The sequence below is a fragment of the Neohortaea acidophila genome, assembly GCF_010093505.1.
Source record: "Neohortaea acidophila strain CBS 113389 unplaced genomic scaffold BDY17scaffold_8, whole genome shotgun sequence".
NCBI lineage: Eukaryota > Fungi > Ascomycota > Dothideomycetes > Mycosphaerellales > Teratosphaeriaceae > Neohortaea > Neohortaea acidophila.
In genome coordinates, this window is record NW_022985517.1 from 648,403 (window position 1) to 675,906 (window position 27,504).

General features: G+C 58.7%; 10 protein-coding genes across 10 annotated transcripts; 7 read left to right on the top strand and 3 right to left on the bottom strand.

Annotated features, from left to right (window-relative positions):
- The first annotated feature begins 269 nt into the window (after positions 1-269).
- On the top strand, positions 270-3,608 carry BDY17DRAFT_301020 (luciferase-like domain-containing protein). Its single transcript, XM_033734163.1, has 3 exons — positions 270-2,461; positions 2,518-3,052; positions 3,115-3,608. The coding sequence occupies exons 1-3, from the start codon at positions 590-592 to the stop codon at positions 3,399-3,401; spliced, it is 2,694 nt and encodes an 897-aa protein (XP_033587848.1). The 5' UTR covers positions 270-589; the 3' UTR covers positions 3,402-3,608.
- Positions 3,609-3,839: 231 nt separating this feature from the next.
- Positions 3,840-5,641, top strand: BDY17DRAFT_253659 (luciferase-like domain-containing protein; the record flags this gene model as incomplete). The annotated part of the gene is made up of 3 exons (XM_033731364.1): positions 3,840-4,351; positions 4,411-5,227; positions 5,285-5,641. The coding sequence occupies 3 exons, from the start codon at positions 3,840-3,842 to the stop codon at positions 5,639-5,641; spliced, it is 1,686 nt and encodes a 561-aa protein (XP_033587849.1).
- Positions 5,642-5,643: 2 nt separating this feature from the next.
- BDY17DRAFT_301022 (uncharacterized protein) lies at positions 5,644-6,933 on the bottom strand. Its single transcript, XM_033734164.1, has one exon. It carries the CDS (start codon positions 6,886-6,888, stop codon positions 5,707-5,709), a length of 1,182 nt encoding a protein of 393 aa, XP_033587850.1. The 5' UTR covers positions 6,889-6,933; the 3' UTR covers positions 5,644-5,706.
- A 210-nt stretch (positions 6,934-7,143) lies between these two features.
- On the top strand, positions 7,144-8,090 carry BDY17DRAFT_185800 (uncharacterized protein). The gene has a single exon (XM_033729962.1). It carries the CDS (start codon positions 7,400-7,402, stop codon positions 8,033-8,035), a length of 636 nt encoding a protein of 211 aa, XP_033587851.1. The 5' UTR covers positions 7,144-7,399; the 3' UTR covers positions 8,036-8,090.
- A 1,226-nt stretch (positions 8,091-9,316) lies between these two features.
- BDY17DRAFT_228741 (uncharacterized protein) lies at positions 9,317-9,553 on the top strand (the record flags this gene model as incomplete). Its single annotated transcript, XM_033730178.1, has 1 exon — positions 9,317-9,553. A coding segment is annotated over one exon (237 nt), but the record flags the coding sequence as incomplete, so codon positions are not given.
- Positions 9,554-9,953: 400 nt separating this feature from the next.
- Positions 9,954-11,507, bottom strand: BDY17DRAFT_317942 (purine-cytosine permease; the record flags this gene model as incomplete). The annotated part of the gene is made up of 2 exons (XM_033736149.1): positions 9,954-11,276; positions 11,334-11,507. 2 exons carry the CDS (start codon positions 11,505-11,507, stop codon positions 9,954-9,956), a joined length of 1,497 nt encoding a protein of 498 aa, XP_033587853.1.
- Positions 11,508-15,967: 4,460 nt separating this feature from the next.
- Positions 15,968-17,134, top strand: BDY17DRAFT_301027 (uncharacterized protein). The gene is made up of 2 exons (XM_033734165.1): positions 15,968-16,482; positions 16,537-17,134. Exons 1-2 carry the CDS (start codon positions 16,131-16,133, stop codon positions 16,908-16,910), a joined length of 726 nt encoding a protein of 241 aa, XP_033587854.1. The 5' UTR covers positions 15,968-16,130; the 3' UTR covers positions 16,911-17,134.
- A 646-nt stretch (positions 17,135-17,780) lies between these two features.
- BDY17DRAFT_253534 (hmg1, hmg-CoA reductase) lies at positions 17,781-21,331 on the top strand (the record flags this gene model as incomplete). The annotated part of the gene is made up of 2 exons (XM_033731348.1): positions 17,781-20,905; positions 20,965-21,331. The coding sequence occupies 2 exons, from the start codon at positions 17,781-17,783 to the stop codon at positions 21,329-21,331; spliced, it is 3,492 nt and encodes a 1,163-aa protein (XP_033587855.1).
- A 268-nt stretch (positions 21,332-21,599) lies between these two features.
- On the bottom strand, positions 21,600-22,935 carry BDY17DRAFT_325989 (uncharacterized protein; the record flags this gene model as incomplete). Its single annotated transcript, XM_033737440.1, has 2 exons — positions 21,600-22,822; positions 22,878-22,935. The coding sequence occupies 2 exons, from the start codon at positions 22,933-22,935 to the stop codon at positions 21,600-21,602; spliced, it is 1,281 nt and encodes a 426-aa protein (XP_033587856.1).
- A 539-nt stretch (positions 22,936-23,474) lies between these two features.
- On the top strand, positions 23,475-25,103 carry BDY17DRAFT_254111 (histone deacetylase; the record flags this gene model as incomplete). Its single annotated transcript, XM_033731399.1, has 1 exon — positions 23,475-25,103. The coding sequence occupies one exon, from the start codon at positions 23,475-23,477 to the stop codon at positions 25,101-25,103; it is 1,629 nt and encodes a 542-aa protein (XP_033587857.1).
- Positions 25,104-27,504: the final 2,401 nt, after the last annotated feature.

Consider the following 27,504-nt stretch of genomic DNA (forward strand, 5'->3'; position numbering starts at 1 on the left):
TCACCATCAAGGGCAAGGTGCGATTCCGTGGCAAGTATTGGTCCTAACGCCCACCGGATTCCAGACTTTCTCCTCAGCATCTCTAATGCCGCTTCGCCAAGCTGCTGGGATGATTAATAGCCGGGGATATGTAGAGCCTATGATCGTCGAGTGTCTGCCCATGTCCGGGGGAAATGGAGGGAGGGTTTGGCTGTGCGGCTGTCTCCGCCCGGCGGGGTGGATTAAGGTTGATATGTCATTGTGGGGGAGAAGCACGCCATCGCCTTACTGCAGGTTCAGCGAAACACGCTCCAACACCATTCGCGATGCCAACGGCGGTTTGCCCGTCGTCGAGCATGTCTATTGGCCGGTTATCTGCTCTGGCTCTGCACAGCCGAGACTTTCACTGGAGCACGGCGAGCTCTTTATTGCACCTCGCCGAAATACGTCACCCGCGGCTGGTATGAGGTGTGTATTTGGATTTGGTCCAGAACGGCAGATGGTAGGTTTTGGTTGCCATGTATACTAGCTCTGACCCTTGTTCTTCTTCTTCTCGACTCATCCCGACTCTCTTGTGTTTTTCAACACACGACCGCTATTGTCTACGACCATGCCTTCCGTCCTGTCGAGCTCTCCCTTCCTCAGTCTGCGTCCAGACAAGGACTGCGGTCGGAACAAGGGTTCAAGCGGGCCGCCCTCGCCCCCCAGCAAGAGCTTCCGGTCAGTCGCGAGCCCAGCATTGAGCGAGCGGAGCGGGAGTAATTACTTTGGCGGCGGCAGCAGCGTCGGCAACGGCCAGCCCTCCACCGGCTACACCACCCCGCGCGAGGACAACTACGACAACGACGATGAGTTCCTCCGCCTGGACAAGCCGCAGCAAGACATCCTCCTTCTGCATGGACCTCGTCAGAAGTACCAGTTGGAGCGCTCCATGGAGCTGCCCGAGCTGAAGCACCCCGATGAGATTCTCGTGCAGGTTCTCGCCATCGGCCTCAACCCTGTCGATTGGAAGGGTGCAGACTACGATTTTGGCCAGCCCAGCTACCCGTGGGTGAATGGCAGGGACTTTGCCGGCATTGTCATCAGAGCCCCGAGGCGACCCAGTAGAGTGCAGCAGGGTGACGTCGTTTTCGGACCCAGCACCGACTACCGAGACATCAGGAAAGCCGCCTATCAGGAGTATGTTGTGACCACCGACTACAACGTCTCACGCATTCCCAATGGCGTGAGTGTGAAAGAAGGCGCTGCGTTGGGCGTCGCCTTCACCGCCGCCATTATTGCCCTCGGTGTCAGTTTCGGACTCGACTTTTCCAAGATCCGCACTGGTCCGCGCGGCCCCGATCTTCTCAGCCAGGTGCGCAGCTTTGATCCGCGGGAGTTGCCCGAGGACATCCGCGACGAGATCTTCGGCGGCATCGCGTCCAGCGAGCGCCCGCAAGCCGGAGACTGGATTGCAGTCTGGGGTGCCAATGGCGTCACTGGACAACTCGTTGTTCAGCTCGCTAAGCTGGCCGGTCTGAAGGTTGCCTGCGTTGCAGACCTCGCCAAGGGAGGAGCGATCCTCAACAACATTGGTGCGGACTTTATGGTGGACAGGTATGACTCGGGTCGCGCCATCGAGATCCTCCGCGCCGTCACGGGCGGCAAGCTCCGCTTCGGTATTGATGTGGTTGGTAAGGAAACTGCCGACAGCCTCCAGAAGGCTTTGCAGCAAGAGGAGTCGGGCCCCAAGTCCCATTTGTTGGGCTTGAGCGGCATGCCCAAGAACAAGGCGCTGGGCGTGGTCCATCACCAGGTGCCCATCAAGGTCTTCCATGAAGCCCCAACCGTTGGCGAGACGATCTCCCGTTGGCTCGAGGATCTGCTGATTGCCAAGAGCTTGAAGTTGCCCGAGGTGAGCGTCGCGTCTGGCGGCCTCAATGGCGTCAACGAAGCTCTCGACTCGCTTCGCTCGGGTCAAGTGTCCGGACGTCGCATCGTCGTCCCCGTCGGCGGCGGTGATGGTAACGGAAAGAAAGACGACGAGAACCTGCAAGGACCCGCCGGCACTGCCGGTCTCTACGGCACGGGCGGCGCAGCGGACCTCAGCTACCACGAAGCGCTCAACTCAGACCCAGACCGCATCAAATTCGCGTACTGGGTGCCCAACGTGTCCGGCGGACTGGTCATCAGCAAGATCCCGCAGAAGACGCACTGGGATTTGAAGTCGAACCAGCGCTACGCGCAAACGGCGGAGAGATGGGGCTTCGAATATGCGCTGTCGCAGATTCGTTTCATGGCGGGTTACGGCGCGGACAGCCAGCACGAGCCCGTCTCCATCTCCCACGCCCTTCTTGCGGCCACGGAGAAGCTGAAGCTGATTGTTGCGCTGCTTCCTGGCCCGTGGAACCCGGCTGTGGCTGCGAAGATGGTTGCATCCATTGATTGCTTCACCGAGGGGAGGACCTGCGTGAACATTGTCTCTGGATGGTTCAAGGCTGAAGTGAGTTGTGCATAAATCAGAAATGTGGGAAGCAGCTGCTAATCGTTTTTGCGTAGTTCACCAGCATCGGACAGTGGTGGCTCGACCACGCCGAGCGGTACCGCCGTAGCAGGGAGTTCATCGAGTGTCTCAAGGGCATCTGGACTCAGGATTCCTTCACCTACCGTGGCGATTTCTACCAGTTCAAGGACTACCCTCTCAAGCCGAAGCCATTGAGCTGGCCCGGACGACCGCACCCCGAGATCTTCCAGGGTGGCAACAGCGACGACGCCAAAGAGAACGCGGCGACGGTCAGCGACTACTACTTCATGAACGGCAACACGCTCGAAGGCTTCCAGGCGCAGATTGGCGATGTCAAGGAGCGCGCGGCCAAGAACAACCACCCCGTCAAGTTCGCCATCAATGCTTTCGTCATCTGTCGCGAGACTGAGGAGGAAGCGTATAATGTGCTGGCTGAGATTCAGGGCAAGGCTGACCCGGAGGCTGTGGAGGGCTTCCGTCAGCAGGTGCAGAATGCTGGTGCTTCCACGAAGAACAACTCTGGCATGTGGGCCAACTCCAGCTTCAAGGATCTGATCCAGTACAACGACGGTAAGCTTGCAACACTACCCCTTGCTTTCGTGGGTCTGAACACTAACCTCGATCGCACACAGGCTTCAAGACGCGCCTCATCGGCACCAAAGAGCAAATCGCGGAGCGCATCGTGCTCCTCAAGGCTCTTGGCGCCTCCATCCTCCTCACTGCCTTCCTGCACTACGAAGAGGAAATCGAGCAGTTCGGGCGCGAGGTCATCCCGCTCGTGCGTGACCTTGAAAAGAAGGGCCGCGGCAAGGACGTGGAGTATGAGATTGAGCAGACGGGACACGTGTACGCCGAGTCGAAGCCCGAGGACTCCAACCAGGCCGCTGTGTACTCCAAGCACGGATGGAGCAAGAAGTAGGGGCCGGTTATTAGTGTATGCTTCTGCTTGTCTTTTTGTTTGATACCTGATATCGAGGCTCTTTCGAGATGTGGAATGGCGAGGCTGGATCGATAGCACGGGCAGAGTAGGGGATGGGCTTGACTGGGTGAACATTGTACAGCAGTTTGTAGACCTGGTTATACACAAGAACAAATGTATACAGCACCGCCTCCATTTCATCCCAACTGCTTGCGATCATGTTGGAGCGTCTCGTGGCGTCTCCTGCAATTGACGGTCCAAGAGGACGAATTCCGGGGCGCACGGTCCAACGCCACGCCCGAGAGATCGTCGGACTGCACTGCATGAGTGTTCCAGAAGCCGGCCGGCAGCGAACCTACCAGCACAGGCCCGAACTCGTCCTCAACCCCATCGATGCCTACAGCTCCCGGCAAACGAGTGACGTTCGAGCAAGACACTATGGCCGATGTATACCTCGACAACGACTTCGTAGGCTCCTACGTGCCGCGGCACAAACAGACCAACTCGACAAACGGACAAAGCGGCGCCAACCATGCGGCGCCCAATGGCTCAAGCCCGCCCAAAAAGCGCCTCATCCTAAACGCCTTCGTCGAAATGTGCTCCGGCCACCAAAGTCCCGGCCTCTGGCGCCATCCCGATGATCGCTCGTCCGACTTCAACTCCGTCCGGCACTGGACGAAACTCGCGCAAACGCTCGAAGCAGGCGCCTTCCACGGCATCTTCATCGCCGACGTGCTAGGTGGTTATGATGTGTATGACGGCCCGGAGAACTTGGATCCCGCTGTGAAATCGGGGGCGCAGTGGCCTGTCAACGAGCCTTTGGCTGTCGTGCCGGCTATGGCGGCTGCGACGGAGAGTATTGGGTTTGGGGTGACGGTTTCGACGACGTATGAGCAGCCGTATCATCTCGCGAGGAGGATGAGCACGCTGGATCACTTGACGGGGGGTCGGTGCGTGAATGTTTCCAATAGAGTCGCCACTGGCTTGCTGATGCTAAGACTGTGTATAGCTGTGGGTGGAACGTGGTGACGAGCTATCTCGACAGCGCAGCGCGCAACCTGCTCAACGCAGACGGACCCCAACTCGAGCATGACGAACGATACGCCATGTGCGAAGAGTACATGCAAGTCGTGTACAAGCTGTGGAACTCCTCCTGGCGCTCCGACGCCGTCAAACTCGACCGCAAAACAGGCGTCTACACCGACCCGCGCCTCGTGCGGAAAATCAACCACAAGGGAAAGTACTTCACTGTACCAGGGCCGCACATCTGCCAGCCGTCACCACAGCGGACACCCCTTATTTACCAAGCCGGGACTAGCAAAGCCGGGAGGGAGTTCGCCGCGAGACACGCTGAAGCAGTCTTCACATCCCAGCACAGCCCGGCAGCAGTGGCGAAGAACGTAGCCGAGATTCGGCGGCTAGCCAGAGAAGCCGGACGCGATCCCGCGGACATCAAAGTGCTCGCCAAGTTTGCGCCCATCCTCGGGCGAACAAAGGAGGAAGCGGAGGCCAAGTATCGCGATTACGTGCAGTACGGGGACTACGATGGCGCGCTTGCGTTGTTCGGCGGCTGGACGGGCGTGGATATGGCGCCGTATGGCGAGGACGAGGAGTTGAAGGATGTGGAGTCGAACGCGATTAGGAGTTATGTTGAGAATTTAATCAAGCATGCGCCGGAAGTCAATGGCGGCAAGTGGACGAAGCGCACGCTGGCGGAGCATATCATGGTTGGCGGGCTGGGGGCTACGTGCATAGGGACTCCGGAGACGGTGGCGGATGAGATGGAGCGATGGGTCCGAGATGGAGACGTTGATGGATTCAATATTGTAAGTTGTTGTGGGATTTATTCTCGTGAGCTATGCACTGACTGGCGCCTCTCGCAGGCCTACGCCATCATGCCCGGCACATTCGAAGATGTCATCGAGCTTTTGATCCCTGAGCTACGGCGGAGAGGCATCTTCTGGGACGGGTATTGCGTGCCTGGCGCATCGTATCGGGAGAACTTTTACGAATTGCCGGGGCAAAAGGAACCGCTGCCTTCGCATCCGGCTGCTGCGATGATTTGGAGGTCGTCTCATGAGCCGGAAAGCGAGGCGAAGGTGAATGGAGAGCGTGGAAGAGGAGAGGGGTTGAAGCCGGAGAAGAAGCAGGAAGCAAAAGAGGACAGGAGGCATGATGCAAAGCAGGAAAAGAAGCACGAAGAAGAAAACAACGGCGGACACTACACGGACTGGTGGTGAGTCGTAATAATCGCCAGCATCTACACCCCAATGTACATATAACCCCTTCCGTCTACTAGTATATATTATAACTTGGCAGTCTCCAATGCCTCCTCCCTCGAGATCACGCCCACCTGCCGCGGCCCATCCTTCCGAAAGCTCACCAGCACACACTGCTCGCGCAAGCCTCTCCGATCCGATCCCGCCAACTCTGGTCCAGGCTTGTCCAAGCCCAACACAGTCCGTCCATCCTCGCGTTTCTTTCCGTCACGGGCCGGCAAAGCGATCGGCGAAATGCACTTATCTGTCCACGGCGGATCACCAGTCCTGACGAACTCTGTCAACCGCTTCCGTCGGGCCTCTAGCTCCTCTCGCGGCAGCGGTTTCCGCGAGAGGGAGCCGTATGCAGTCGGAGCTGAAAGGTCGTCCAAGAACTGCGCGACTTGATGTAACAGGAAGAACTGCGGAGGGAAGAGGATAATGCGGCCTTCTTGCGCCAAGCGACACCAGACGGAGGCCGGGAGCCAGCGAGCAGCAGTATGCTCGAGTCCACCATCAGTAGTGGGCGTAGGGATCTTGACCTCGGCTTCCTCGTCAGCCGCGCTGCTGCCATCGGACAGCGGCGTGGAGGACAGCGTAGGCAAGAAGTAAAGGTACATCTGCGTGGTGAAGCGGCGCGGCACATTCGTCGGCGTCACCCAGCGCGTGAAAGGGATGAGGCCGTCGACGTCCGCGCGCCCGCCTTTCTGCGCCAGCCACTGCGGGAACGAAGCGGTGTTAGAGTGGATTGCTTTCCGCCCGGCTTCGCGCTCCGCTTCGGGCAGCTCGATCAGGCGGCCGAAACCGTTGTTGCGCGCGAGCAGGATGCCGGATTCCTCGAAGCACTCGCGGATGGCGGCCATGCGGTAGGCGTCGTTGTCCACGTGGCGTTGCGGCGAGTCTGGGCCGGGGACGGCGCCGTCGTGTTGTTCGGAGACGTTGCCTCCGGGGAAGACGTGAGCGGAGGGGAAAGAGGAGGACTGTTTGACGCGTTGGAGCAGGAGGAGCTGGTTGTTGGGGGAGATGAGCAGAACGCTGGAGCTGGGGCGCGGCACGCCGATTTCCTTCTTGGGTTTGGGAGGCATGGTGAAGGGGTTGTCGCTGTATGGCCGCAGCGGCTGATGGGATTTGCGGAGACGGCCAGGCGCGCGTGTGTTGCTGGCGGTCAGGAGCAAGCGCGTAGACGGTCGTGCTAGTTGATGAGACGCGAATCGTGGGACTGGCAACATCTCATGCTGGCATTTCACTACTAATCCGGCCCGCGTCGATGATTTCTGGAGTGGAAGTGTTGCATTCGACGCCTCTGACTGGCCGAGGTCGGATCAGCAGCCAGCCGAGGTCCGGCCCGAGAGGCGACACGGGCTTACTACGACGGCGTAAACTTTTGATGTACGGCAGGATGGCATTTGATGTAGACTGTCATGCTCAGGGTTGTCGGATCTCTAGAAATTATTCAATCGCACCTTGATCTGCGAGGCTAGTGACTGTCCGACTGAAATCGATTCGACGTGACCTGTGTGCCTCACCATGGAATCATCTCCTCGCGAAGATTCTATTTCTGGCTTCGTCACATGTCTGTGAAATGGGTTGATGGTTTCGAAGTCCAGGGGGTTTGAGAAGAGCCTCATGCTTGAGCTGCATCGGTGATGCTCTTCGGTGTCGATGTCAATGCATTCTTTGGCGTAGAAGCCCTCATTCGTCCCAAGGGGATCCCCGTCGGAGGAGTCCACTGGCAGTATTATGAGCGATTGGCCGAGGGATAGAAGTGGGTGTCTTCGCGGTAGCGCAACAGGACGAGGAGCAATCCGATCAATCCTCTTTCCGTCGAATGCGAATAGGTCCCTTGATCTCATCCACGGCAACATCCCTCCCAACAACCTCGCCCCTTTGCAAAATCTCGCACGCTCCATCCTCCCTCATCTCCGCGGCCAACTGGCGAATATCGGACATGGCATCTCGCCACTCTTGATAGCCCAGTTCGCTCAACTCCTCACGAGTCAGTGCACGCGCCACCTCAGACGGACAAAAGGTCTTGGGCGGCTGTCGCTTGTGCAAGAAATCGGCGAGATGTCGTGCCAACGCCATCTGTGGAACGCGAACTACTGCGTGCAAGACCAGAAGCAGAGCATGGCCGCAGCGGAGTGGGTGGTTGGTGGATGTTGTGCGACTGCAAGACGGTGCACGTTTAGGTTGATGGAAATAGGTTTCATCTACTTCATTCAGCTCCGCAAGTGGCCTAGCGCTAGGCTGAAACGTTGGTGCGCTTCTAGCCGTGGGGATCGGCGACGAGAAAGAAGCTTCGACAGTATACCGTCGTCTCGCATTCACCTCTCGCAGCGGTTGATGCAAGAGATGGAGCCGACTAGCGCTCGTTGACGCCGTTCTCAGTCGACCATCTGACACTGCTCACTCGCCTATACAGCTAGGCGACGATTAGCGTAGGGATAGGAGAGAGGATTAAGGTAGAAGAATAGAGGGATTGGACCAGCTGGAAATCTCCGCCCCACCCCGCGCCTTTGACCTACGCGCTATTTTTAGCGCCCGCTTTTCCCACGCACCACCCTCCACCCTGCCGCCCACCGAGCACCACCTGCCCGCGTGCGAGTGCTCGTCTTCTCCGCCTCCATCCAATCTCCGCGCCCTCTCCACGCCAGCTGCTCTGCTCGCTCGCCCGAATGACGCTATTGCCGGGAGACTCGTGGTGGTCGTAAGCCGTCGTCGAGTGGGAAGGAGGAGGAGGCAAAGCAGCGCGGTCACCCAGCTTACCCGCCGACGGCGCATCGTCTCACGCCCCTCTCAACCATGGCGGAAGTCATGCTTCCCCCGTCCACCCCGACGACAACGACGAGCATCAGACCAACCACGCCGCCTCCGCCCTCCCAGTCGCCCTCTACTTCCACCCCGCAATCCCAATCACAACCACCCCCGCGCGCCCGCACGCCCTCGCCCCCGGCGCATCGCCGCACATCACACCACTCCCTCTCCTCCCCGAAATCCACGCGCGCCCTCTCGCCCTCCCTCCAATACCCCGTCTTCCCCTCTACCCTCCCTTACGCGCTCGTACGCGACTTCGCATACCCCGTCTCAGACCCCCTCCACTACGGCGCCGTCCTCGAGCCCTCACGCTCCCCCTCCCCCGAATCTGCCTACCACCCGGCGCGTCGAGGCTCTGCACCCTCCGACTCATGGACATCTGCATCGTACGGAGACGGCTGGTCAACCGGGTCGTGGTACAGCGACAATGGCGGGGCCATGTTTAGCGCCAACGAGGATGAACTGGCCGCATTACCCAGCACGAGTTTTGGGAGTGAGCCTGGGTTGAACGAGGAGCTGAGTTACTACAATGCGAAGCACAAGAAGAGCAAATCATACACCAACATGGCAGACTTTGAACGTGGACGAAGGAGAGAAAGCGGGCGGCGGAGAAGTCGAGGAGATGATGGAGGCGGCGGACTTCACTGGTACGAAGGACAGCATCACCACCATCATCACCACGCAGACCACCGACGAAGTCGCGCCCACGACACCAACGGAAGAAAAGACTCCCCCTTCTCAACCTCCACCAACCAAAACACAACCACAACCACCCTCGCCCACCAACGAACCTCCATCGGGCCACCCTTCCCCTCCGCCGACTCCGACGACCCTCTCCCCCTAGACACAGAACCCTACTACCACCCAACCCCCACAACCGCGACATCAGAAGAAGACGACGAGCTCTTCGCCGGCCCCTCGCTCGCCCTCTACGCCTTCGAACCCGAGAACCCCAACGAGCTGCGCCTCGACGAGGGCCAGGAAATCATGGTCTCGTACCGGCACGGGCAGGGCTGGCTGGTCGCCTCGGACCCCGCGACGGGTGAGCAGGGCTTGGTGCCCGAGGCGTATGTCCGGCTTATTGCCGATATGCCCAATTACGATCCCGAGAAGGGGGAGTTTGTGGATTTGGAGGAGTTTGAGGAGGAGGACGAGGGCGTGCATCCCATGGATGCGTTGGAGGAGTTGCATGGTAATGAGCGGTTACTGCCGGCGGATGGAAGGGTCGAGGAGGTGCATGCTGCCGGTCTTACCGCCGACGCTGCGGAACTACGATAGGATTTATTTGCATGCCATCGTGGACTTTTAGTTATCGTTGCATGAGCGCCTTTTTTCTACCACAGGAACGAGATTGTTTCCATACCCAGAGGAACGAAGTGAGACTTTCAGACTTTCATGTCATTCGTAAAGTGTGTGCAACAAACTACCAAGCGCCGCGTCCCAGCCAAACACAGGATCATCAATGCCAAAGCACCCTCCCTTACCTCCGGATATACTTAATCTCCAACGGCCGCGTAATGCAATACGCCGCCGCCGCAAAGGCAAAGCTCAGCTCAAAGCCCACATCGCCTCCATACGGTTTCACCCCGGCAGTCAATCCGATCGGTCCCACCCACCACACCTGGCTCATGCCCGTCACCATGCCCACAATCCCACAGCAGAAAGCGAACACGGCAGCATAGCCAGGCGGGAGTTTCGACGGCGAGTCGTAGTCCTCGGGACGGTAGCCGGCGAACCCGCGTTTGAAGAGAAAGTGCTCGCTCAGCGCAATGCCCTCGTAGATGGCGAGCCAGTACCCAATCAAGTCCATGAAGTTCTCCAGCACGACTTCGAAGTGCGAGTAGCCGGGGATGGCGATGGCGATGTAGATGCCAGTTGCAATGAAGGTCCAGATGAAGCGCGGGACGCGCGCGGTCCAGCGCGCAAGCACTTGGATGGTCAGGCTGATGGAGTAGATGTTGGGGCAGTTGTTGGCGATGATGGTGAGGGCGAGCACGATCATGCAGAACTTGCCGAAGGTGCCGAGGTTGTAGATTAGGACCTCGCCGAGGATGCCGCCCGCGTGGGTCTCTGTGTAGGCTTTCATGTAGCGGTTGTCGCCGTTGTGGCCGGCTGTGGCGGTCATGACGGCCACGCCGAGCAGTTCGGTGAAGAGGAGGGGGATGATGAGGCCGAGCCAGGTGGCGAGGAAGACTTTGCGCTTGGACTGCGTGCGCGGCTGGTAGACGGTGTAGTCTGCGGCGTAGGAGGTCCAGCCGGTGGCGAAGCCGAAGACTGTCGCGCCGAAGGAAAGCACGTTGCCTAGCTCTGCTTTGCCCGTGGGCGCGGGGATGTTGATGAAGTCGCCGGTGTGGGCGAAGACGCCGAGGACGATGAGGAAGATGATGGTGGCGGGGATCCACGAGTAGAATTCGTAAATGTGCACCACTTTGTATCCGAAGAGCGTGACGAGCAGGGTGCAGAAGGCGATGATGAGAATGCCCGCGTAGCCAGGGACGTCGCTATTGACGGCGTGGATGAGCTCGGCGCCGACGATGCTGTTGACGGCCGACCAGCCTATGCAGGCGAGGCAGTTGAAGACGGCGATGATCTTCACTCCGTACCACCCAAACCAGAAGCGCGACAAGACCATCTGGCGCAGGCCGAAGCGAGGGCCGAAGGTGGCGAAGTAGCAGACGGGCGTGATGCCGATGAGATTGAAGAAGATCACGGTAAGCATGGCGTCGTAGGCGCCCATGTACCAAATGCCGCGACCCAAGAGGCCGATGGCGAAGGAGGAGACGACCATGTTGGCAGATAGCCACTATGAGATCGCATCGTTAGGAGAGGAGCATACAACGCGCTGTTCGGCGTAACATACCATCGTCCCAGCGTTCAGCAACCCCTTGAAGCCAGTATCCGTCCGCTCATCCTCCGGCACGCGCTCAATGCCGCGCTGCTCGATTTTGAAGCGGCCGGCGAAGCGCATGGCTTTGGCGCGAAAGCTGTCGCCCATGACGAACGTCTCGCCCGGCACGGCGCCGTCCTCGGTCATCAGCTTGCCATTGTGCTCAATGTAGCCATTCGAGCTGTCGGGCTCCGACGACTGATGCGCCGCCGACGATTTCTCGACGTCGAACTCGTCGCTGCCCATTGTGAGGTAGTCGGGTGAAGCCCGCCGGTCACTGGGTCGAGAGAGCGTGGGTTAAGATGTGGTGTGAAAAGGTTGAGAAATCCGGGTGCCAGTCATGAATCCAGAAAAAAGATAGGCCAAGATGCGGTTCCTTATATCAAGCAAGACCCCTCGCACACACGGACGGCGACGCGATACACATTCGAAAGAATAGGAAAAGCAACCGAGTCTTGGCCCTTGATAAGAAGGAAAGGCACCCTGCAACTCAACGCGCTCAAATCGCAGTCTAGGCCACCTCTACCGAGGCCGCGTGCCGTGCTGTCATTCCTTTTACTCTTCCCTGCACGGAAAAAGCGGCGGAACTAGTTAGATTCTCTGGCGGTGGGGAAGTTGAGCGGCGTGGCGGAGATAAGGCGAGGCCAACGCTTGATTGGTCGAGGTGTCGCGTGCCACCACGCGGGCGAGGACGAGGATGCGCTGGCTGGTTTAGGCAAGTGCCGGGCACATCAGCGAGTGTATGTCTCGACTCGAATGCGATTCATTGCGACGTTTTGCGACCACATTCGCCTTCCTTTCGTTTGTTGCAGTGCGAAGATGGGCGTGGTCCAGATCATCGATTGACGCGCCATCCCCTCATTGCTGATCCAGCAGCTCGCGTAAAGCAGTACACGATAGGGCAGGTACCTCACCTGACCCCTCTATTCCACCTACGCCTACAAAGGTACCTGCATCCCCCAGATATCGGAGGACGCCGATGTGCGTCAACCTTCCCATGCGTGTCTATGTCGTCTTCCCCAGAATCAACGCGTTCCCTTCGTCCTCGTCTCCAGCTTTCATCCGACAGTAGAGCGGGGTATGGTGGAGTGAAGGTCGGAGGCGTCCGTCACGGGATGCAGCGCGTCAAAGTTGCCATGGAAGACCATACTCGCAGGAAGGTTACCTAATATACTACAGGCGAGCGTCGGCACTTGTGGCCCTGCTCTGCTCGTACGCCAGCCCGCTTACCCAGAGGAAACCAGAACCCCACCCATCTATCCAAACCCAAAACCCCGTCTATATTTGCTCTCATCCAAGCCGTCGATCCAATTCCCCATATGCAAGATGAGGGATCTTCATATCCCCTGTCCCCATCCATCCGTATATTCCGGTCTAGTAAAACAAGCAGTAAAGCCGAGCAGTGAAAGCGAAATGCCCCCTTCATCTCCAAACAGCAAAGCGAGTAAACCGAGACAACCTGGGCAAGCCCAATCACCGATAAGGATCATACTCCGTCCCCATAGTCGGCGAAATCGGCGACTCGCCATTCGACCCCTTACTCCCCCATCCAAACCACCCATTCATCTTCTTAAAAGTGTTATTCCGCCCAATCGAGCCGGGCGGCGACGCGGGCGCCGGAGCAGGCGCAGGCGCAGAAGAAATCTGCACCGCAGGCGCCATCATCGACACATTCGCATCGTGGTGCATCCCGGCGGCGCCGGCCATGTCGTGCTGCACGCGCACGGTAGGCGTCGCGGGCCCGGGGAAGGAGTCGCTTTCGTCGTAGTAGTCGTCGTCGTCTTCCTCGTCGTGGTCGTGGTGCTCGTCGCCCGCGGCGGACATTTGGTCGTCGTATTGGAACGGCGGCTCGTGGTCGGAGCGCGACATGCGGTCTTCGTAGTAGGAGCCCATGGACTCGTGGGGGTCGACTACGCGCGGGAATTGCAGCGGGTCGACTGCGGAGAGGGTGGTGGCGGGAGGGGCGTCGTCGAGTTCGGAGCGCGGCGAGGCGCGGATGCCGACTGCTTTGATTAGCTCGACTACTGCCGCGGACAGGTTGGAGGCTGCGGCGTCGAGGAGGGCGACTGGCGAGAGGCCGTGCGCCGAGGCATGCAGTTTCGTTTGCGTGATGAGGCTGTTGGCTGTGCCGGTGACGCGGGCCTTGAGTTTGGCGACGCTGGCGGGTTGGGGGTTGGTGTTTTCTGCTGGAGAATTGGGGGAGGAAGGGGTCGGGTAGCCGTCGGTGCCGACGACGGAGGTGATGGACTGCACGCTGACGGCCACGTTCTTCATGCTGTCGATCATGGACTCGGTGCCAGACTGCCGCGCGACGCGAAGCAGTTCTTCAATGGCGAGTTGGAACCTCGTCACATCGACGTCTTTCACTAGGCCTCCCGTCGACACCAGGGATTGTTGACGGAGCAGGCTGCCGGCGTCGAAGGAATTGTGTAGACCAAGATCGACGTGCGAGGCGCGAAGGCTCTTGTTCTGCGCCTTGATGCGGGCGTAGCGTTGTCGCCAGTGGTCGACATCCTTCTCGAGCTTGGCCACCTGCGCTGCAAGCCGTTCCTCCTGCTCGATGGCTTGGTCGTTTTGTTGGCTCAAATCGCGCATTTCCTGCAGGAGCATCGTTGCTTCATCCCGCACCTCTTTCGTCAGCTTCTCCTGGTTGGCGAGCTCTTGTTGTAAGAGGTCGACGCGGCGCTGCAGTTCCGAGTCGCTGGGTTGATGCTGGCCTTGTTGCAATTGCATCCGCAACTCGCGACTCTCCGACTGGTGAGTTTCTAGCTGTGCGTGAAGGTCGTCCATCTGCGTGTGCAGATCATCCAGGTTCCTGTCGTGCTGCGCCCGAATGTCGCGCTCGTCCTGGGTCTTGTCCTTGTGGAGCTGATCCAACTCCCGCCGCAGCTCGTCATTCAATTTTTGCGCATTCATATTCTTTTGCTCCAATTCTTCGCGCAGAGTGTCAAATCCTTGCCCCGAAGTCCGGGCCTTTTCAATCTCCTCGTCCTTCTCCGAAAGCTGTCGTTTCAGCGCGTCAATCTCATCTTGCAGCGCCTGCTCATTGCTAAGATTGGTGTCGCGCCGCGCCAAACCAGTCACCACATTATCAAGTGCAAACTCGTCCTCGTCTTCATCATCTTCAATCATCGTCCCTTTGTTCGGGACCATGGTGTTGCTTTGGAATGTTCTCGGAAGCGGGCGCGGGGGACCACCCATGCCAGAGGGAGGACCGCGCATGCCGTAAGGTGGATGTATGCCTCCACGGCTGGGCGCTCGTCCGCTGGCGCTGCTCATCGGCCGATCCATATCGCCCACTGCGAAGCGCGGTATGCGCCGCTCGAGCTCGAAGAAGACGTCAGTCGCCAGTTGACGGAAGCGCTCGATTGGCAGTGTGGATAGCTTCTGACGCGCCTGATTGCGCTTGGGATGGAAATTTTGCTTGGGCGGGAGCGAGTGTGGGACATCCCTTACGCGCTGCAAACGCTCGTCTTCCCTCCGTATTAACTCATCGTACACGTCCGTGCTAAGCTCCATGAACTGAGTGACGGAGAGGCGGAGAAGCTTGTCCCGCGCTCTATTCGGGCGCATCTTCCCGTGATCGTCCTGTAGGCTCGGCGCGAGATAGTGCTTCAGCGCCATGTAGTGCTTGTGCAGCGCATCTTCGTTGTGCGGGTTGACGGCGCTCCTCGCGCTGTCTCGCTGATTGGGAAAGCCCATACGGCTGCCGCTCGCGACGGAGCTGGCGCTCGAGGGCGGGCGACCGCCGCCGATGCTGCTGCCGTGATGCGAAGGTCGCGACATGTCGGTGGAGCTGCTGGGGTGTTGGGAGGAAGGGGGTGAAGTTCGTAATGGTCGCGCGGCGGCGCCGTAGGGGCCTCCGCTGTAAGGAAGTGCCTCGGGGACTATCATGCCACCCATGGAGCCGGCGCTGGATGCTGGGAAACGGGCGGGATAGGACGAGTCATTACTGACGGCCGACAAGGGCGAAGTGGCTGAAGAGCCGCCAACTCTGCTCATCACCGGAGTGTCGCGTCTACTCAACGGATCGCCAGGCTTGCGGAGGGGAAGGATGCGGGCGGGGCGCGGCGGTGACAGCCGGGTGAAGTGTATATATAAGATGCGGTCGAGCGAGTGTGGCGGCGGCGGCAAACGAGTGCTTGACGAGGCAAGGGGAATGCGGGTCGGGCTGGGCGACTCGGTTGATGCACGATGTTTCAAGAGCGCCTGACTAGTCAGTCCAGCTGTCTCGCCCTTTCCTCCTCTTTCCCGTTGGAGTGTAGATGCGACGGTGGTGTTCCACACCGGGGGGGCAATGCAAACGAGCGTGGAGGGATGGTATTAACGATGATGATGGACGGGTGTAACGGCGGGAGAAGAGCAACGTGATGGCGGCGTGTGTGTGCGCGCGGCATGGCGGCCCCTGAGATTACCTGAGCCAGCCAGCGCGACCGACGGGGATTTGACTGGCGCCCGACGCTGCCTGAAACTTTCAGGGGAGGAAAAGCCTCCGAATCCTGAGCTTACTCTTTCGTAGCGCCACGCTTGTCCGCTTCCAGAAGGCCTCCACCCTGTCCCAGAATCTGTAGGAATGGAACTCTTGCAACCGAGCACTCCACTCCATTCATGCGCGTCTAATTAATGCGAGCATGTTGGTAACGCGGGCTCGACAGCAGTCAGAACTCTCGCTCGATATTGCATTAGACGCCATGACCAGTCTCGAGACATTGTAGGAATTGGCTGTTGATTTACTGGACAACAGCTCCGGACCACGCTCATAGCCTCGACATGGCAGACAAACCAAACAATGCCGTCGACTTCTGGAACGTCAACGTCCCGGCGGAGCTGCAGACACAAGAGTGTCCGGATTTCTTGACATATGCTTTGGAAAACGAGAAAGATCGAAGCATCCTGGCAACCCGCGATGCCGACTGGCACCGACTGTCATGGGAAGAAGCGCAGCGCCTCACCCTGCAAAATCGACTGGACCTCTTCGAGCGCATGCCGAGTGATCTGCGCAGGTATCGCGAATATTGCTTCAATCTGGAGCGGAAGTATGGGAGTGTGATGGAGTTTGTCGTGAAGCACAGACTGAAGTGGCAGAATCTCGAGCCCGTCGACAAACCTTTCGCCGTGGACAGTATGTGTTTCCAACCCCGATATCGTCGCACCCACGAGCTGATAGCAATTGTAGGCGATATGAAGATCTTGCGTAACGACTGGCCTTACGGTATCGACCCACGCATCGTTCATCTCGTGGTCTGGACCAAGTTCGAACTGCCCGCAGCTCCCAGCTCCGATGCCGACCCGGATGAAGATCTCAGTCCCGAGACGCGCGCGCAGATTCAAGCCTACGTCGACGAGGTGTTTATCAACGTTTGCGGCGCGGAAAATGTCATCTGGTTCAAGAACTGGAAGGCGCTGAAGAGCATCCATTCCGTCGAGCACTTCCACGTGATGCTCTTCAATCCGAGCGACGATTTCGTAGACCGAGTCACGGGAGGTGATGTCTCCGCCAGCGAAGACGCGGAAATTCAGAAGAAGGCACTGGGGGGTGAGCCGTCATAACAGCGTTGCTCGCAAAAGCTCGTGTGACCATCCCGCACATGGTCTTACATAAAATTGTGTCAGGTACTTGTGCGCCGCAGAGGTGACGACAGCTCGAAGGGGCAACATCGTACGAGGCCGAAATTGGTGCAGGACGCGGCAGTGTAGGAAGGTCACGGCACTTCGAGATCCCGCCAGTACGTAGACGATAAATGTAGATTTTGCATGCGCAGATGACTTTCTACAACAACCTCTGCTCATACCCTCCCGCAACCCGCCCTGCTTTGATGAGAGACGAGCGAAGATTGCGACTTAATTCGTGAAGTGGACCTTTCAATTTGGCCGTGTCGTGGGGTGCGTGCAGCAACCAATCGCCGTCCGTCGCTCCTGCCGAAAGCGAACTAGCTTCCCTCTCTTGCTTGCTGGATGAAGCAGGTACCGGCAGTACCTCGCCGCAACGCCATTTTTCCTCCCTCACCGCCGAGGTCCCACCCTGCTAATGAAACACCGCAAGTGTTGAGGAGCAATTCATAACGCAAGAAATTGGTTGGTGGCGTGTGCAGGCAACAATCTGGCCGGCCATTGTGCGCATCCGAACAACGCCTGCAGGGCCCTGTGGCGCGGCGTGCTTTGTCACTCACTTTTTCTCCCGCCTTTGACCGACTTTCTCCCCCGACCCTGAGCAGTTGCTCTGGTTGGGTTTGATCTTGGAAGGGAAGTGAAGACGACATCAACACCTCATTCTGGACCAGGCATTGAAGTCGGGAAACGTGCAAGAGTAAAAGATGAAGGTTGCAAGAGCGAGGTCTTCGTGAACAATACCAAGCTCCCTCCCTCCTCCCGCCGACCTCACCTCGTCTCTGCCGACTCTCCCCACATACACGCTCCGCCATGCTCTTCTCCTCTCTCATCCCCACGCGGTGGAGACGCAACTACGACATCACCGACCCGAACAAACCCGGCTTCTACAATCAACGAGTCACCCCATGGCTGCAAGCCGTCTCGAAAAAAGCATGCACACACCCCGTCTACACCATTGCATTCGTGGTGGTGATTGGCAGCGGATTCTACGCCAATCTGCTTGATACTGGCTTTTTCCAGCCTTCGCCGGCCAGCGCTGCGAATCAGGTGGACTTTCACTCGCTCGCAGCCGGCAGCAGACATCTGCATGCCAGCGCAGAGACATCATGGAAATGGCAATTGGCGGACACCGGGGTGGTCGACCCTGCAGACCACGACCTGGCGCTGATCACCCTGGCTTTCCAAGACTCGGTGAGCAGTGGTATCCCCAATACCGCACCCTCTGCGCAGACCATTATCCTGCCCGCCGGCGGTAGGGCAGAGTCGCTTCCCTCGAGTGCCAACATTCTGTCTCCGCTTTCCTCGGACTCGACTCTTGCATTCGCCATGCCGTATTCTACAGCTGCGCAATTCATCGAGGGCGCGAGAGAGATTGTGCCCTCGCCCAAAACGATCATCTCGGAGCTCGAAGACGGGTCCGACGATGAGAAGGAGCGAAAGCTGTGGCTCATCAAGACGGGGAAGAAGTCGGCGAGCAGTGGAGGAATCTTCCAGTGGTTCATTGACTCTTGGGCCTCCTTCCTCGATCTGATCAAAAACGCAGAAACTCTCGACATCATCATCATGTCTCTGGGCTACTTCTCCATGTACCTCACCTTCATCTCGCTGTTCGTCAGCATGCGCCGCATGGGTTCGAATTTCTGGCTTGGCACTACCGTCATGTTCTCCTCCGCCTTCGCTTTCTTGTTTGGCATCGTGGTCACACTTCAACTTGGCGTGCCGGAGAATGTCGTCCTGCTTTCAGAGGGTGTGCCGTTCTTGGTGGTGACGGTCGGCTTTGAGAAGCCCATCGTTCTGACTCAAGCCGTCCTGTCGGCTTCTATTCAAGCCAAAAACAACGGCCATGCGAATGGAGACGCCCCTTTCACCATCCAGAATGCCGTGCAGACTGCAGTGGCCGAGCGAGGGTTCGAGATCGTACGAGATTACGCCATTGAAATCCTCATCCTCTGCGCAGGCGCAGCTTCCGGGATCCAAGGCGGTCTACGACAATTTTGCTTCCTTGCCGCCTGGACGCTGTTCTTCGACTGCATTCTCCTCTTCACCTTCTACACCTCCATCCTGACAATCAAGCTTGAAATCAACCGCATCAAGCGCCACGTTGCTCTTCGCAAAGCATTGGAAGAGGATGGCGTCAGCCGCAGAATCGCGGAGAATGTGGCGTCTAGCAGCGAGTGGCCCCGCGACGACACCTTCTCGCGCAGCAGTGATCGTAGCGTTTTTGGCCAGAAGGTCAAGGACGGGAGCATCCCCCGCTTCAAAGTGCTCATGGTCACGGGTTTCATCTTGATCAACGTGCTCAACCTCTGCTCTTTGCCCTTCCGAAGCAGCCGGAGCAGCAACCCCATCACTACTGCCGGCCTCTCCAGTGTCATTACACAACCACCTATGGACCCATTCAAAGTGGCCGGAAATGGCCTCGACTTCCTTCTTGGGCAGGCCCAGAAGAACAAAAGGGCAGTCAACGTTACCGTCTTTCATCCCATCAAGTACGAGCTCCAATATCCCTCTGTGCACTACTCACCACGCGAAGAATCCGACTGGTCGCTTCTGAACGGCGATTACAAAGACGGTTACGTCTTTTCTGCCGTGGGCGGGCGAGTGGTCGAGAGTCTACTAAAGAGCTTCGAGGATCCTGTGCTGAGCAAGTGGGTCATTATTGCGCTGGCGATGAGCTTGGTGTTGAACGGGTACTTGTTCAATGCAGCCAGGTGGAGCATCAAGGAGCCCGATCCAGATCAGTCTCCATCGTCAAGTCCGGCACCGAGCAGGGAAGCGCTGCCTGGGAACGGCCATCCTACCGGCCCTTCTTCCAGCGTTGACGGCGCGGAATCCGGCGCTGATGCGGATGGCACCAAACTGCCAATCGGTTCGACACCAGAATCCGCCTCACGAACACGCACCCCCGAAGAGTGTGAAGAGATGCTCAAGGACAAGAAGGCACCTCTTCTCAAGGACTCCGAACTCATCGACCTTACATTAAAGGGCAAGATACCTGGCTACGCATTGGAGAAGACTTTGGGCGACAAGACCCGCGCCGTGAAAGTGCGGCGAGCAGTCGTTGCCCGAACACCGGCCACTACTGAATTCTCGTCAACGCTGGAACGATCGAAGCTGCCCTACGAGCATTTCGATTACGATAGAGTCCACGGCGCTTGTTGTGAGAACGTGATTGGGTATCTTCCATTGCCACTGGGAGTGGCGGGCCCGATCATAATAGACGGCCGCAAGTACTTCCTGCCCATGGCGACAACGGAAGGCGTGTTGGTAGCAAGCACGAGCAGAGGAGCGAAAGCCATCAACGCCGGCGGTGGCGCCACCACCGTCCTCATCGCTGACGGCATGACGCGGGGTCCTTGCGTCGGCTTCGCTACACTGACCCGAGCAGCAGAGGCCAAGCTTTGGCTGGATAGCGCCGAAGGACAAAAGACGATGAAAGACGCCTTCAACTCCACTTCGCGCTTCGCACGCTTGCAAGAGATCAAGACGGCCATCGCCGGCACGTACCTGTACGTGCGCTTCAAGACGACAACGGGCGACGCAATGGGCATGAACATGATTTCCAAGGGCGTGGAGCACGCGTTGAACGTCATGTCGAAGGAAGCGGGCTTTGAAGACATGGCCATCATCACAGTCTCCGGCAACTACTGCACGGACAAGAAACCCGCCGCGATCAACTGGATCGATGGGAGAGGCAAAGGCGTTGTCGCCGAAGCCATCATCCCCGCCGACGTCGTGCGCAAAGACCTCAAGAGCGACGTCAACGCTCTTGTCGAATTGAACACGGCGAAGAATTTGATTGGAAGCGCAATGGCGGGCAGTATAGGTGGATTCAATGCGCACGCGGCCAACATCGTCACCGCCATCTTCCTCGCTACAGGCCAGGATCCGGCGCAAAACGTCGAGAGCAGCAACTGCATCACCGTGATGAAGAAGTAAGTCTCTGCCTCCCTACACCTCTCCTCCAATTCCATTCACTAACCATTCCCCGCAGCCTCAACGGCGCCCTGCACATCTCCGTCTCGATGCCAAGCATCGAAGTCGGCACCATAGGCGGCGGCACCGTCCTCGAGCCCCAAGCAGCCATGCTCGACCTGCTCGGCGTGCGCGGCGCCCACCCCAGCCAACCGGGCGACAACGCGCGCCAGCTCGCGCGCATCATCGCCGCCGGCGTCCTGGCGGGCGAACTGTCGCTCTGCTCTGCGCTCGCGGCCGGCCACCTGGTGCAGGCGCACATGAGTCACAATCGCAGTGCGGCGCCTAGTCGGGCGGTGAGTCCTGGTCCGCCGTCTGCAGGTAGTGCGGGAGTGAAGATGCCGGCTGCGTTGGCTATGACGAATATTAAGGAGGGGAAGAGGTAGGTGGGTTTTTGCTGTTGAGGGGGTTTGCGTTTTTTGAGCGTATTAGCATCGTTTTGGGAGTTGTTGGGTTCTTTGCTTTTCTGGGCAACGAGAAAGGGATCTGTGTATAGCTCGGCACCATTCTCCATACAAGGACGGAGGCCGGCAACAGTATACTGTAGGAGCAATAATGCATACCAAGAACTACCTTTGTGCTATATCTTCGTGAGTGTCGAGTAATCATCGTCCCCAGTTGATGGCAGAAGAGGCAAAGTCCAACGGCAAACGCTCACTGACTGCCCTTCACAATCTTATCGCGCGGCAACTTCTTGCAATCCGGACATAGCCACTCGCCCTCGGGCTGCGTCTTGATGCCCACGCAATCATAATGGAACCACTGGAACTCGCAGTTGTCGTTGTCGCAGCACACCATCTCGCCGAAACTCGGGCGCTGGCACGTGCAATACGGGCCGGTGTCTTCCTCGTCCTCGTCGGAGTCGTGGTCGGGCGAGGCGCTGCCGTCTTTGCGCGTCCGGTCTGCTGTGCCGTCGGCTTGGGAGCGAGGCAGGGAGGAGGGGGTGGGCGATGTGCCGGACTCGTCGCCGGAGGAGTGCGAGGCGTTTGTGCTTGGTGTTGCGCGGTCGCCGGATTTGAGGTGGCGTTTGCGGTCGGACTTTTTGGTTGTGGGGCGCGTGCGGTCGCGGCGGCGGTTGTTGGCTGGTGGTGGGGGGACGACTTTGCGGGGTGGCATGGTGGTTGAGGCTTTTTTGTTTCCGGCGGTCGGGCGGGCGGGTTGTTGGGAGCCGGCTCGAGAGGTGGTTGTGCCGGCGGGGACGGGCGTTCCTGCCTTTGGCGTGCCGGGGCCAAGGGAGGATTGGCGGAGGTTACTCGATGCGGCGGGCAGGGATGAGAGGCTGGTATTGAGTTTCCGGCGCTTGCTCGCCTCGCTGCTGCCTTCCCGCTGGGTACGTGTGACGTTGGTGGGCGTCTGAGCGCCAGGTGCGCCAGTTCTCCCACTCGCGCCGGCGGCTTGGGCAGCCAGTCGCATCTGAGCGACATTTGGAGCACCACCCGCACTTCCCACATTGCCGCTCACGGCTTGCAGAGGCTGATGCGCCGCGGTAGTTGCAGGCGTAGGGGTGCTCACTCCTGTAGCGTGGCCGCTTGCGGAGAGCAGGCTAGGGCCATTCCAGTCGCCGGGAAATTCCTCTCGCATGCTCAAACTCCGCAAGTTGATGTCAAGACGTTTGATCTGGCGGTCGAGAACAATCTGCGCCTTCTCGCTGAGCCCGCATTTCTCGGCCTGTAGAATCTCGCACTTGTCGTAGCAGTCGTTGATGGTCTTCGTAAAGGCTTCTTCCTTGGGGTTACGGACGTGCCCGCCGTTCACGCGCACCCATTTCTGCAGCTGAGCATCGCGTTTGTTGATTTCGTCGCGAAATGCCTGGATTTGGATGTCTTTGGCTTGGATTTCCTCGAGCAGGTGCGTGAGTTCTGCCGGAGTGTTGGCCACTGTAGTTGGTCAGAAACAAGGTCGAACGTGAGACAAGGACCTTCAGACACTCACCATCATGTACGAACTGTTCTAGAACCGACGCGGCGTCTTCGGGCGCTGCCAAGCTCATCTTGCTGGACAGCGTATGGCCGCTTTATAGTGAAGGTAGACGCAGCAGGTGCTGCCGATGACTGGCACGCTTGCTCGAGAACTGCGCAACGGAGGTAGAATTAAGACGATCTGTGTATTTCAGAGTCGCATGAAGTCGCGCGCGATGGAGTGTGAGGACACGACGATAATGTCGAAAGCGAAAGGTGGATAACAAGAGACGAAGTCGAGTCAGGCGAGAAAGAACGTGAAGCACACATGCAGGGTCCGGATGGCGGATGCGGATTAGATAAGCAGCCGATCTCCCGCAGAGCCGCTGGCGAGAGTTTGGCGCTAGCGGAGAGTTGCATCTTCACGCAGGCACCGCACTCATCTGTACGACTCTAATCATCTCATCTCCCGCCCATACCCCTCTGCGCAAAGCGCACGACTAGTGATTCTCGTGCGACGACATCTATTCTGTGCTATCTCGACCCCACTCGGCCTTATAATCCATCAGTCGACCCCGGTTGCAGGAGCGCGTCAACGTGAGAGCGCTTGGACTTGCGCCAGCATGCGCTCATGGCGAGCCCGGACATTCCCTCCCGCCAACATGTCAGAGATACGATAGTGCAGTCGTGGTCGCGCGACTCCATCTCTCGCTCCGCGCCTCAATCGCCCCCCTCCCATCTCAACAACGGCCACTCCACCGACGATGCCCCCTCCAATCCACTAGCCACCCCACCCATCACAGATGAAGACGAGCGATTATGGCGCGAGGAAGAACTGAATCGCAAGATCATGCAGGGTGTGGAAGAGAATGGCATTACTCGGCCCAAGGGCTACAAGGTCTCTTTTCATTACAATAGCCGCGTAGAGGACATGCATTTCGGCAAGACACATCCCATGAAACCCTGGCGCCTGACCCTGACCAAGCATCTGGTCCTGGGATATGGACTACACTACGCCATGGACACCTATGAAGCCGTCGCAGCCGGCAAAGATCAAGTTCGCGCCTTTCACGATCCCGACTACGTCGACTTCCTCGCCCAAGTAAGCCCGCAAACCTTTGCCGACCTCTGCGCCATGCCGCGATTCGCAAAATACTGTCCCCCAAAACACGAAAATGACACCATCGACCTGGGCCCGTTCAACCTCTCTACCAGTGCGGGAGCGGATTGTCCGGTCTTTGACGGCATGAGTACCTACCTCTTCCTCTACACCGGCGCCACCCTCGCCGCAACACACCAACTCACCACGCAGCAAACCGACATCGCCGTCAACTGGTCTGGCGGCCTGCATCACGCACACCGCGGCGAAGCCAGCGGATTTTGCTACATCAACGACATCGTGCTTTCCATCCTCGACATGCTGCGCTACTTCCCCCGTGTTCTCTACATCGACATCGACGTGCATCACGGCGACGGCGTGGAAGAAGCGTTTCAGAGGCAGCCGCGCGTCATGACCCTCTCATACCACCGCTACGGCCCTTATGACGAAACAGGCCACAAGTTCTTCCCGGGCACCGGCGACATCACAGACACCGGACTCAAAGGCACGGTAGGCGAGCACTTCGCGCTCAACGTCCCCATCCCCTCCGGCATCGACGACAGACAATACAAATTCCTCTTCGAAGCCGTGACGGGCCGCGCAATCGAAGCCTTCAACCCCTCCGCCATCGTCCTGCAATGCGGGGCCGACAGCCTCGGCGGCGACCGCCTCGGCCAATTCAACATCAACATCAAGCAGCACGGCGAGTGCGTGTCATTCGTCAAACGCACGCGCCTGCCCCTCCTCATCCTCGGCGGAGGCGGGTACACGGCGCGCAACGTCGCGCGCGCCTGGTGCCACGAAACAGCGCTCGCAACGGACAACGTGCTCCCCGACGCTATCCCGCTCGACATCGTGCCGCGCCCGGAAGCCTTCCAGAACCGCGCGCACGGCAACGGCTTGCTGTACCCACCTTTCCAGCGCTTGCACAACAACGAGTGCAAAGACGCGGATTTGGAGGGCATGGTGAAGAAGATTGACACCGAGCTGCGGTATGTGCGCAATTCGCCGTGGGTGAAATGCGAGCAGTTGCCGACGCAGGGCGTCATGACGGCTGTGATGGAGGAGACGGATGAGGATATGGGCAAGGCGGAGGCGAAGGCGGAGCGCGAGAGGAGGTGGCGGGAGCGGAATCCGGCGGGGAGGGGGGAGTTGAGGTGATGCGTGCACGCCTCTATGTTGCCTGCTCTACTGGAGCTACGACTTTCTGGATGTGATGGATGGGTTTGAAAGGACGCCAGGGAATGGTCGGAATATGTGTCTGGTCAAGCTTGACGCAAACGGCTATTGTTAGCCAAAGGCTGTTGTATAGAACCGACGCACGCAAGCACTCTTCTCGACGAAATAAGAAAAACGAAGACTCAAAGGTCAGTTCGCACCACCCTCAACGCAAGCCAAAAACATCGCGCACACCCGAAACCACTCGCATCCGCTCAAAACAGAGCATTGCCCTGAATGACGCACGTAACCAGAACCAACGCAAGATGAACCAAGCACTCCCTCTCAGCCGCGCCAAAAGACCATCCCAATCTCCAATGGTCCACGTAGGTACCTTCGCATCACCAACAACACTTCCCTTCTTAATGCTGTTCCCCAACACACGTCCCACAGGATCCATGAACCCCGCCGCCTCCGCCACGAGCAACACAGTGCTCGACAGCACACCCAACCTCCACATCCCCACACGGCAACCGCTCATACCCCGCCTTGAGCGCCCACTGCAACCTCGATCTAGGCGCGACCTCGTCGGAGTGAAAATTCTCAGGGTCCTCATACTGGCAATGGAAGCCGTTAGGAACGCCCACGTGATCGTAGCTGGCAGTCACACCCCCAAAATTGAAGTGCACCACCGCACCGGCGCCAGGAGGAGAATCGCGCTCCGCGTGCGGACCGTAGCCCACGAAGCGAATTTCTTTGCCGTCGCCGCCTTCCCAGCCGAAGCGCGGGGCGGTAGCGCGGTGCGAGACGGCCGAGTCGATGTGCCAGCGGCGGGGGAGGGAACCGGGGGTTGGGAGGGGTGCGGTGTCGTCTGAGGTGGGCGAGAGGCTGGGCGTTGAGGAGGAGTAGGCTGCGAGCGGTGGTAGGGAAGGGGGAGGAGCGCGGCCGAATTTCAGGGGCGTTTGCTTGCCGTCTAGATCTTGGAGGACCCATTGGACTGTATTTTTACCGGGGCTGAGGGTTGGGCGAAGTACTTGGCCTGCTTGGACGCCGTTGGGAGATCCGTTTTCGTCGACGAGTTTGGGGAAGGTGGGAGGTGGTAGGGCAGTTTGGGGAATGCTGCTGGTGGTCCAGGCGGGGTCGATGGGGCCCCGCATCGGGATATTGGAGGAGAGAAAGTTGGCTGAGTGCATGCTGCCGTACTTGGTCTGTGTTCTCAACTCGATGATTGCCTGCCGCTGGTCGGGAGATAATGCAAACCACTCGTCCGGTGGCAGATACGCCAAAGTGGAAGGCATATTGAACTGGCCGGAAAACGCCCGATCGACGCTGGTAGGCGTGAACTCGTTAGCAGTCGCTCTGAGCGATGACGTTCTGCGCTGCTGCATTTGTGCGTCATATCCACTGGTTGAGTACACACCCGATGCCGATGGGAAGTCGCCTGGCATGAGATGACCGTCAAAGATGTCGTCTCCAGAGCCATTGAGGACTTCCGAGCGATCGTCGACTTGCGCGGAACCACTGGTCCGGTCCATCACGCCTCCCTGAACGATGTCGACGGATCCTGACGTTTTGGAGGGCGACGTATGATTGCGAGCCTCGCCAACTTGAGGAGACACCATTTCCATCGTGGAAGAAGCCTGAGTCGAGCGGCGACCACCACAGCGACCAGAGTCCACCTCGCCAGTCTTAGAAGCGTCGCTGCCGAAGAGAGCCCGCACAGCAGCATTCTCCGATGTCGTCTTGCTCAACAGCCCTTTCGCATCCAGACAAGCAATGATCGGCTGCAAGATATGGCCACGTGACGTACGGCGCATGGGAACGACATTCGAAACCTCCGCCATCTTCATGGGCGATCTCTTTGAAGGCAGGGGTGGCTTTTCTTGCGTCTCTGTCTGCTGCTGAGACACTTGCGGTACTCGCGATGTGCGACGAGGGATCTTGGATGGGCTGACAGACGCTGACCGCATGCTGGGTGCCCGCGATGACGCTCTAGTCGGCGATGAAGCGGTGAACGACTTGTTGGCAGGTTTCCGATTTTGGACTTCGGCGACACCGTTGCTTTTGTCGGGGGTAGTGGCATCGGAAGGGTGATGCTCCAAAATGAACTGCACAGAAGACTGATCCGAAGAGATGGTGCATGAACGGGTCGGCGTGACGATCTGCTGGACTTCTCGGACTGGCGAGGTCTGCGTTACCATAGCCTTCGTGCGGACAACATCACGCTTCGTCTTCTCCTGGCCCAGCGTGGCGATTGTACGCTGAGTAGCAGCGGCAGTTGGAGCCATGTACGAGCTCGCTTTCTTGCGGAGAGTGTGTTGTCTATGCACCTCACTTGCCACAGCGTGGAGAGCCTCTGTACTGTCTTTGGCCTGCGGGCTTCGGTCGAACTGCCAGCTTTCGA

What these genes read in the sequence shown, in the direction of transcription:
- BDY17DRAFT_301020 (XM_033734163.1), top strand. Translation starts at nt 590, where the DNA reads ATGCCTTCCGTCCTGTCGAGCTCTCCCTTCCTCAGTCTGCGTCCAGAC. An exon ending in CTGGATGGTTCAAGGCTGAA is followed by an intron (nt 2,462 to 2,517) that starts GTGAGTTGTGCA and finishes GTTTTTGCGTAG; the next exon opens with TTCACCAGCATCGGACAGTG. An exon ending in TCTGATCCAGTACAACGACG is followed by an intron (nt 3,053 to 3,114) that starts GTAAGCTTGCAA and finishes GATCGCACACAG; the next exon opens with GCTTCAAGACGCGCCTCATC.
- BDY17DRAFT_301022 (XM_033734164.1), bottom strand. Translation starts at nt 6,888, where the DNA reads ATGTTGCCAGTCCCACGATTCGCGTCTCATCAACTAGCACGACCGTCT.
- BDY17DRAFT_185800 (XM_033729962.1), top strand. Translation starts at nt 7,400, where the DNA reads ATGAGCGATTGGCCGAGGGATAGAAGTGGGTGTCTTCGCGGTAGCGCA.
- BDY17DRAFT_301027 (XM_033734165.1), top strand. Translation starts at nt 16,131, where the DNA reads ATGGCAGACAAACCAAACAATGCCGTCGACTTCTGGAACGTCAACGTC. An exon ending in CAAACCTTTCGCCGTGGACA is followed by an intron (nt 16,483 to 16,536) that starts GTATGTGTTTCC and finishes TAGCAATTGTAG; the next exon opens with GCGATATGAAGATCTTGCGT.